The 10,208-nt window shown below is 41.0% G+C and overlaps 1 protein-coding gene across 1 annotated transcript; it reads right to left on the bottom strand.

The window, feature by feature from the left end:
- Positions 1–24: 24 nt before the first annotated feature.
- On the bottom strand, positions 25–5,604 carry txndc5 (thioredoxin domain containing 5). Its single transcript, XM_015018903.1, has 10 exons — positions 5,358–5,604; positions 3,890–4,042; positions 3,309–3,414; positions 3,133–3,229; positions 2,400–2,515; positions 2,029–2,115; positions 1,778–1,936; positions 1,204–1,286; positions 610–739; positions 25–467 (listed from the first exon to the last, which is right to left on the bottom strand). The coding sequence occupies exons 1-10, from the start codon at positions 5,540–5,542 to the stop codon at positions 345–347; spliced, it is 1,239 nt and encodes a 412-aa protein (XP_014874389.1). The 5' UTR covers positions 5,543–5,604; the 3' UTR covers positions 25–344.
- Between the last annotated feature and the right edge of the window lie 4,604 nt (positions 5,605–10,208).

Genomic DNA, 10,208 nt, shown 5'->3' with positions numbered 1-10,208 from the left:
AAGGGAAAGAGGGGAAACCCACAGTCAAAAAACAAAAAAAAACAAGATTTTTAATGAACGTCTTGGTACAGTTGTCGGTGTTTCCGGTTCTTATTGGACCAGTGCTTGCAGAGGTTTACAAACGTTAAGATTTCAGCTCGAGAGATTTATAAAAAAATACATTTCCAACACATTTATTCTGTCTGTAAATACAAATAAAAACAAAAATAGACCCAGATGATGACATCAGTCTGTCGCTGGCTTGACTCCTTCCTGAAGGAAATCCGACTTGGCTGCTGCAGGACAGAGACTCTTGTCCAGCTGGCCAGATAAACAGGAGACTCCAGGTAGAGAGGTGTTGCTTCCTACAGCTCGTCTCTCGCCTGCCTCATCACGAAGCTGTGCAGGCTCTCCAGGTCCCGCCCCCCGTGATGCTCGTCACCCTGCACCCCAGCTCTGAAGATGATCAACGTTGGGTAACCCCGCACCTGAGAGAGAGAATAAAATAAATAAAAATCAGGACTACATCAGGTTTGATTAGCCTTAGCAACAGCCAGTTCGAGTGAAGCTCAAGCTGCAGAGTTACTCTATACGAGTCTGGGCTGTGTGGGGTTTTAGAGTTAAACCTACAGAATACTTGTTGCACAGCGTGCGCTCGACGGTGCAGTCCACTTTGGCGATCTTGACATCAGTGAGAGGAGGAAACTCCTTCTTGGAAAGGTCGTCCCAGGTTGGAGCGAGATTCTTGCAGTGACCACACCTGCACAGCAGGAAGACCAGAGTAGTGCCATTTTAATCAAGAACCGAGATGCTTCGGGAACTTAAAATCCCTTTGAAAAAGTGTATTCAGAATTATATTTACTTGTCATTTTAAAACCATGCAAGAAAAAGAAGACGATCCCTTTTTTTTAATATAAATTATTCATCAGTTTCTTATTTATTTGGGATTTTAAGAGAACAGCAGAGTAGCACATACAATAAATATCTGAGGTGTTTTGTGTGTATTCACCAATGACACCCCTATGTTAAACCCAACATGATAAATAAAAGTTGATCTGATTAATTAAAGGAATTCATTTTAAAGCAGAAGTGGATCAAGGTCATTAGATGGGACCAACCAGACTTCAGAATCTGATTAAGATGCAATTAGAAACTGATTATATTGTCATACAGCAGTTAGGAAAACATCCACATGGTCATTTGTTCCTACAGAGGTGATCTTACCATGGAGCGTAGAACTTGACGAAGGTCAAGCCCTTCGCTACCGTCTCGTCAAAGTTGCTCTCGGTGAGGATCAACACGTCGGACTGCAAACACAGAACGGCATACGTAAACTTTATGGGTCTAAAGAAAATTAATAATGATCACTGGCAGTTGTAACCAAGACTTATATGCAAGCAAACACCTTATGCTTTTGTCAAGTTTCTAATATTATTGGTGGGTATGGCAAAAAAAAACAACAAAATAAACTGATGAATCTTTACTAGTCAACTTAAGAATTACTTTCTTATTGCACCGACTGGCTCATAACATTAGCTTACAATTCCTTTAATAGTCAAACGGATCACGCTCTGTGAAATAAATTTATTTTGAACAATAATGTGCTGTAAAATGCCACTGTGAGCATCGAGGCGTTTGTTGTGAACTGGAACCATTTATATAAGCAAAATGAACTGAGTTGCTGTTTCGATACCATGAGATTTCTTTACAAGATACGGTCACACCCAAAGAGATTCAGAACAGAGCACTAAAGTATTCGTCTCTATACATGCTATGCGCGCCTGCTGTACACACCCACCTTTGCCTCCTCGTCCGCCGGCTCATCGGTGGGAACCTCGTTTGATTGCTGCTCCTCGGCTGGTTCCTCCTTCTGCTCTGCAGAGAGCGCAGCCTTCAGCTGGTTGTCTGCAAATTCTTTGAACGAGTCCAGGTCTCTCTTCCCTTTGTATTGTTCTGTCTTAATAAAACAAATAAGAGCCGGAGAGTTATCACACGGACACACACACACCAAACTGGGGAATCTTTCAACACTACAGCCTGCTCCCAAACCTTTTGTCCGTTGTGGAAGAACAGCAGTGTCGGGTATCCTCTGACACCGTTCTCAGAGCACACCTCGTAGTGCTGTGTGCAGTCCACCTGGGTCACAGACAAATTACCAGCAGTCAAACAGGAGTGACATCACAGCAAACGCTGGCACCCGCATTGTTTATGACCCTCCCATGCAAATGAGCAACACCTCATGTGATCAACAACCCGTTCTGTCACACAAATCAACTGACTGTGCAAAGGGACTTTGGTCTAAAGTCAACTGGATCCCTGCAACGTCGGGAGAAGTCGAACATTTAAAGCAAAACATTAAGCTTATAAAGTGTGGATATCTTCTGAGATTGCGTTCAACAGTGACGACAGCCTCAGCCCACCTTTCCTATCTTTACGTCGTCAGAGTGCTCGAAGCTGGAGGCCAGCTGCTCCCAGGTCGGCGCCATGGCTTTGCAGTGGCCGCACCAGGGCGCAAAGAACTTAATAAAATGAGCACCTGGAAATGAAACACAGAAGCCATTGCAAGTAATGAAGATGCATAAAAAAAATTAAAAAAAAGAAGTTGCCTTGATTCAAGATTTATACTTTTAATAACGTAAACTCATTTCTTTATGCACACGGCATTACCTGCTATAAAAAGCTTACCCAGCCTCCAGGGCTTTATACAACCAGTTATGCTACTTTACAGCTCAAATTATTGCTTTGCTGTTGCCAGGATGCAAAGCTACAAGCAGTAACCAGACGCTAAAGGCGCCCGTGTCATATCCAAACAGGAAATCATTTGTTTTTGATGACGATTCTTGAGCTTCGGTGGAGCTTAAGAACCGTCGTCTCATTCAGAGTTTATTATGGTCCAGTCCGAAAACGTGAAGTGACATTACATTAAGTTTTTTTTTTTTTTTAAATTGTTAGTTTATCCTGATATTCAAATCAAAGCAATAACCCATTTTAGTTACTTAATGACAGATGCAGAATCACATCTTACTGTGGACCAAAACTGAAAAAGCATTTAAATATGGAACAAGAGTGAAACTATTACAGCCGGATACAGCTGCAACTGTAAAAAATGTAATTACCCAGTAACTAGTGAGACTAATGAAGCTCCACATTTACCTGTGGATATGTGTTCCTTGAAGTTAGCTGCAGTGAGCTCATACATGCCCTGTTTGGGCTCTGGGGCTTTAGGGGGTTCCTGCTCACTTACAGGTTCCTGGAGGACAGAAGTGGATGGGAACCTTTAATTCACAAAACGTCGCTTTGAGGCTGATTACCGAGTGAACGAAACTCACCGAAGGCTCCTCCTGGAGCGTTTTCAGCATCCACGTCTCCAAAGACTGCAGATCTCTTGGTCCCTGGTACTTCACTGCTTCCTGGTCTGGCTTGAACAACTTTAATCTACACATAAACACACAAAGGAATGGAAAAAAAATTGGTTATTAAACCAAACAGTCAATAATTGTTTAGAGTCGGTTGTGTTTCTGCTGTGTTTGCAGGTGTAGAGGGCCGTCAGCAGCAGGATTATTGTTTTAGATGAGGATTTCTGGCAGAATATTTAACTACATCTAGGTCAATGTGTCACCAATTTCAATGATTAACGGAAAGCAAGTTCATTTCTAAGCTGTAAGAGGTGTGTTAACATAAGGGGTGCAGTGAATTCACCATTTCACAGTCAGATCCTGCTTGGGTCACATTTCTAGCCATGATATGAAAAATGTGCAAGTTTCACTTCTGATATGAATGAATGCTGAAATATGTTATAGTTTTACATAATTTGCATGCTGTTCAGAGTTTTTTCTTTTTTCAAAGCAGACAAACTTTCCTGTCTGTGCATCTCTCTGTGGGGTTTAGGGTAGATGCTTCTCTTACTTACGTAGGGTATCCTCTGACGCCGTGCTCGCTGGAACAGAACTTGGTGTTCTGGACACAGTCCATTTTCACCACATATACGGGAGGGTCATCCATGCTGTTGTATTTGTCAGCCAGTTCGTTCCATGCAGGCTGAAGTCTCTGGCAATGGCCGCACCTGGACATAAAGTGATAAAAATTAGTTATTGGTCACGTTTGCATTCTCTTAAAAAAAAATTCCAGGTTTTGCGTTGCTAAAATGTTTACAGCTCACTTGAATAGTTGGAAAAACCTATTCTGGATTTGTTGGAAAGACATGAAACTTGGAAAAACTATGAATATGTCCGGGTCAAAATCGGTATCGGCCGATGTTCATGTCCTCCTGACAGAGTTCCACCAAAATACCAGAGTGAAATCTGTGATTTTCACTTCATGAGATTCTATTTAACAATGTCTAGAAAACGTGTTTGCTATATATTGGTGTTATTTTCAAAGAAGACAAAAGAAAATGTTTTTTCATTTTGTACTTTCCCTTACATTACAGATAAGTTAGACAACAAGAAATGTTTTTTTTTTCCTTTACTATATTCTGGTACATGTCATTTGCTAAAACAATTTATTTGAGCTTAATTATTAATGGCAAAAAAACAAAAAAAACAATTAGCCAATTATTGATTTTTTGGTAATTTTAAACCTATGTTATGATCAGACTACATTTGTCATCTTTTCTTAACTAGTCTTAAAAAGACCGTTTTTGTTTTTTTATTGGTTTAACGTCTTACAATTCATGTCTGTGGACGGTTGTGAAACAGGAAGGATTCCAGATACAAGTACAGTATGGACCACCAAAAGTTTTTTGTTGTTGTTTGTTTTATGACAGAAAATAATCCTAATAGATTTCAGAATAGTCTCTTCCATCACCTCCCCACCAAAAAGGAATATTGTGAAGGTTAATGCTGCCAAGTTATATACCACAATATCCCTTACTATTCAACTGAAAGTGTCATTAAGCTATGAAAAATCACACCATTGTAGGACCGCGGACCCCAGTTTTGAAGCCACTGACATAACAGTGAATCAGTGCGTGCCACGTAAGCGAAGCTACCTCAGTATAACTTTGAAAACTTCACCTACGTGGTGCAAAAACAACGACAACTGTAGTTTAGTACTTTTTACCTGAAAATGCTTAACATTATTTCAGCTGCCTGAAGTATGTGTGACGTTATGCCACAGAGCGCTAACTGTAAATGTTTAAATCTGATAAGCCGCTATTTGGCTATGCTAATCTAGCCTAGCATCTTAGCTAACCGAGTCAACTGTCTTTAGCCGGTGGGCTAGGTAGCTTAGTAGCTTGTCAGCCAGTTTACCGGTAAACGGTTACCATAGCAATACGGGAGGTTTTCTGCACTTACAAGAGTTGGCAAAGAGAGAGAGATGTCATAACCGTCTAATCTGTCAAACCTCGTTCAAAAACACTAATTTTCTGCACTTACCATGGGGCGTAAAACATGACAAAGTGGGGTGCAGTTGGCACCGCCTCGGTGAACATCTCTACAGTGTATGTGTGCTTGGCATGCTCCTCTTCTTCTGCATCAGCGTCGCAAAACACAACAGCAAATAGTAACGTAAAAAACAGTAAACACGAAATAAATGCTGTGCAAGTCAGTGCAGAGGCCATGGTGAATCTCGGCTGGAGAACGGAGTCCCTGCTGGTACAAAAGGACCGACTTTCGCCAAAACACGCCCCTTTACAGGCTCTCTCTAAAGGGGCAGTATTATGCAAAATCAACTTTTTATCATGTTATTTCCTCATCAGAAACATAGCTGGAGTGTTGCCTTGGCTCTTTTATGTATGTTTGAAAAATCCTTTAATCTCCAGACATTCAGGGTTACAAAACGCTTGGTCTCACCAAGTGATGTATTTTCCACTCAGCTCTTCCTCAGAGCTGCAGTCTCCCAGCCGAGCTTCTGCGACTCCTCTACTGAGCTCCTTCAGACTAGCGACAGCAGCACTTAGCAAACACCAGATGGAACTGCATCTACTGAGCTCATCATACGAGCTACTAAAGCTTAATGCGGAAATATGTTGTTGTGATGATGTGCTGAAAGCGGAGGAAAGAGCAGGATCTTCTTAAAAACACCCAGTTTCAAGGCATTAATGTCATACTTGATATATGCAGCATTTCTATAACAACTGAAAGTAACATAGTTACTTGCTTGTGCTTTAAAATGACACTATGTGCCTGGAAAATACATAATACTGCCCCTTTAAATGCAACATTTACACTGAACTCGTTCAATTAGAAGCAGCATTAACTTCTTCAACGATCTGAGCTACATAGCTTGCATTTTGCATGAGACCGTAATGGCCATCCTTCACCACTCATAGTGCATCAGAAACACTTGACAATCCACGACTCTGGCAGCAGTCACCCCACCCACACAATTCAGAAAGATTCAGTCTCGGTGTTGTCGCAATTTGTGCTAAGCTCCTTAAATTAGGATTTTTGTTGGAACTTTTGTGTTATAAAGCTAAAAGCTGAATAAGCCAAGATATACAGCCCTATGCTTCGTGGAGGCTACAGGTTCACATTCAGTTCTAAGAAGTTCTTGCATGGGAACAAAATATTCCTTGTATGGACGGCACCTTGCAAAGGTTTTTAGCCACCTCTCCTTTCTCATATTAATCTTCCAGGGCCAGACTGTGATTAAAATGTACTCAGGCTTTCCAAAGTCTTACAAAATCCTTTTTTTAAACATAAGTTGTTTTTTTTCCCCTCTTGCTTTTACTTAGAGGCCATAATCAGGACCAATAAATTTGCTTATAATTTAAGATGCATTTAGAAGTTTCCCCCCCTAAAGTAGTGTGTGGAAATGTCAAAAGTGGTTACTTGCAAATAGTCGTATAAATTCTTGCCGACTGCACATTGGCAGGCTCCTGAACTTTCCTTCTCGCCTAATCTTTCAAAAACAAATTGTCAACACTTAACGCAAGTGATGTAACTGGCGTAAATCTACTCGGGCAACAACAAACAGACGGTATGTTGTGAAAATAAACAACGCTGGGTCTCTGTTTTACCTGTTCAAACGTGGCTCGCCCAGCTCAGGTGGAACATCACCGCCGCTCAGAATGACAGATGGACCGTTAGTTTTCTGCACCAGCCGTCACACGCATGAGTCAGAGTTGCCTCCTCATCACTGCTACAAATGATGCTTTAAAATTACGGTGCGACTCATGGGGCAGCTGGAGCCTGGCGGAGTGGCGACAGTGCTTATAAATCATGCACCTTTTCCCACAGGGACGTGTGTTTGTGTGTGTCTGAGCAAAGTACCTGCTGGCCTGTTGGACTGACAGCTCCTTGGAAAGTCCACACCTCTTTTAATGTAGTCATGATTTCATGAAACCAAAAGGAGGGGGAGGGAGATGGTGCGGGTGAGGGAAGCTGCAGTCTTCAAACTAAAAGTTTCTAATTTTTTTTTTAATGGCGTTTTCTCATTCATTAACTTCTGGTGTCTTGGACCAACAAGTGAAGTCTGGGCGAGCTCTGATTTTATGTCTATGCATAAATCCTTTATTTAAACTAATTTGTGGTTTGCTTATCTAAACAAACAAACAAACAAAAAAAACGACTAAGTTGTGCAAAGCAGCTGCCATTTTAAAGAGGTTACATCCCTTTAATATATATATATATATATATATATATATATATATATATATATATATATATATTTTAAAAAGCATGAGCAAAATCACATGTTTTCATTTATTACATGCACAAATTCACAAGAACATACATATTTATACTAATCAACCTCAGAAGTGCTGATGTTGGCTTATTTCCACACATAAAAATCAGCTCCACATGTTGACTCTCCTCTCTCACACATGTTCCAGGCTGCAGGAGCGTGAGACGCAGCTTCACAAGCTTGAAATACCTCAGAATGCCACAGTGCAGTAAAGGTGCACAGTGTAGGAAGCCATGCGTGTTTATCTGGATTTTAATGTTATTAATAATGAAGTTCTTGCGTTGGCAGCAATTCGTCTTGCATTTCTACGTATGCACGAGGCTGGCACTTAGCTAAAAATATTCAGATGAGCAGAAAATATTCTAAATAGCAGCTGTTATGATGTTAATTCTACTGGGATATACAAACTTTTTTGCTGACTTACAGTAGCAGCTTCATTTCACACCGTTTTACATCATGCAGCATATGTGCATACAGATAGTTTTATTAGGTTAAAAAATGATCTGAAATGCATGCATTGTCACAAAATCATTATCTTATTTCATTTTTGGCTTGATAATTTCCTTCATCCTGTTAGAGCTGTGAAGTAATTTTATCAGACTGACACGCCGGAAATTAGTGTTGTCTTTCTCTAGCGATTTTTACTTTCGTAGAAAATTGAGCCACCGTAATTACTTTGAATCAAAACAGTAAAACACAGTTTCAAATATTGGACTAGAAAGAATGTCCAAGTAAGCTCCTGAACTATCCCCATTTGAGGAAGTCTTCACTGAATCATGTTACCTCCACTGCAGAGCTTGCTCAAAATCTGCAGCTGGTACTTTTGGATAAAGTGGACCAAAACAATATATTAAGAAGAGATTCAGATCAGAAAAAAAAAAAAGAATGACAGGAGATACTAGGAGGGTTAGCAGAAGACTGCTGCAAAGTTGTTCAAATTGATTCATTCTAATTTTGAATGAAGGTACTGACTGACGTTTTGGACAATTGGCCATAAAGCCCCTTAAATCTCAACTTGTGCTGAATAAAACAAAGCAAAACTTTACGTCCAGTATGACAGAACAAATTTTAGAAGTTATGACGGAACAAGGATCAACACCGTGTATATTGACTCTCTTAAATTTAAGACATTTGCAATTTTTACCTGAAAAAAAAAAAAAAAATTGCCATGGCATGTTCTTCAGCATACCACAGAGACACTGAAAGATGTTGAATGATCGCGTCACCGAAAACAGCCTCGCCAGCACCTCAACAGTCTTATTTGCATTTGCAAATTTTCGGCACCTACAGCGTCGGAAGGACGGAAATGTCCCGTGAACTTCTCTTTTCTTGTCCAACACAGCCGAATCAGACAACGTGTGGAAAACTCCGAGGGCTGCAGTCTACATTAGAAACCAACGTTTGCGCTGCAATCTTTTAAAAGAGACATTCCCATAAGTCAACTATGGCTAAGTGAATGCTGGCGGTGGCTTTATTTTAACAGACCAGCCCCTAAACGCTGACACTCAGTCTAACTTTGGTGAAAAAGCACGCCGTAATCCATTAAATGTCAAACTTCTTCAAAATGTTTCAACACCTGCTTGTGTCATTAAGTGAGAATACAAACTGAGAGCCGCCTGGACTCCTTTTTATTTTTTATTTTTTCAGACGACTTGGAAAAGTGTTTTTGACTGCTATGACTGCTTGCATATTATATTCCTGCCCTGATTTAGTCCTCTGCTCTGACACAAAGGTGCTGGTCCAATGGGAGCTCCCACCCACTTAAAGTTTATTTGGGCTCTTATATAAAAAATATTGCCTTGCCCCCCGTTTGAGACAGACCGTTCCTTACATTCCAGTCTCAGACTGCACAGTAAAACACAAATATCACACACGCAGTCAATTGGAGGTTGAAATCATATGAGAATTATACCCTCCTATCTTTTTACATGATAAATAACCCAAGTCCCCCAAAGTGGCTCTATTGTTCCCACAGCAAGCCCACATTCACACCCCACTATTTAGTCTCAGCATGTCTTATATGGCTGTGGTAAGTACGGCCAAAGTGTCACTGACATATTTTACATTTGACCCGCTACAGAGGAGGTCACATAGTTGCGGGTGTCTACTGGTTACCCATTGTTGGTAGCAAGGCACCATGCCAGGCCAGCCGTAGCTTGGTGCAATGGGAAAGGGAAAGACGAATGGACTCCAGGGAACCGAGGCCATTATGTTTGTTTTCTTCACGGCCTGAAGTTTGCAGCTGAAGGTGCAGGAGCCGGCAGGCGGTAAACGGGGTGAAAGCGAGAACCGAAAGAGAGCCACTGACCGAGGAGAAGGATAATTTGGTTTTAAGTATCTGAGGCGATGGAGTGTTCACTATGGAAATGTCCTGAGTGGTTCATATTGAAAGATTACGTTTGATGCCATTTTCTGGTTGGTGTGGTGCCAAAACATGACAAACATTCCTTTGACCTACGGTCACTATGAAAGACATCCCTGCCAGTCTGTTGAGCAACCTTTAAAGTCTGTGCCTATGTCAGTTTTCGGTGGGTGTCCATGTTGTTCCCCTTTTTGAACGGTGGATTGAAAAATACTCTGAGAGCTCTCCAAGGCTT

The sequence above is a fragment of the Poecilia latipinna genome, unplaced genomic scaffold, assembly GCF_001443285.1.
Source record: "Poecilia latipinna isolate Pla-1442-1.1 unplaced genomic scaffold, P_latipinna-1.0 Scaffold2337, whole genome shotgun sequence".
NCBI lineage: Eukaryota > Metazoa > Chordata > Actinopteri > Cyprinodontiformes > Poeciliidae > Poecilia > Poecilia latipinna.
This window is presented reverse-complemented; position numbering and strand designations above follow the sequence as displayed.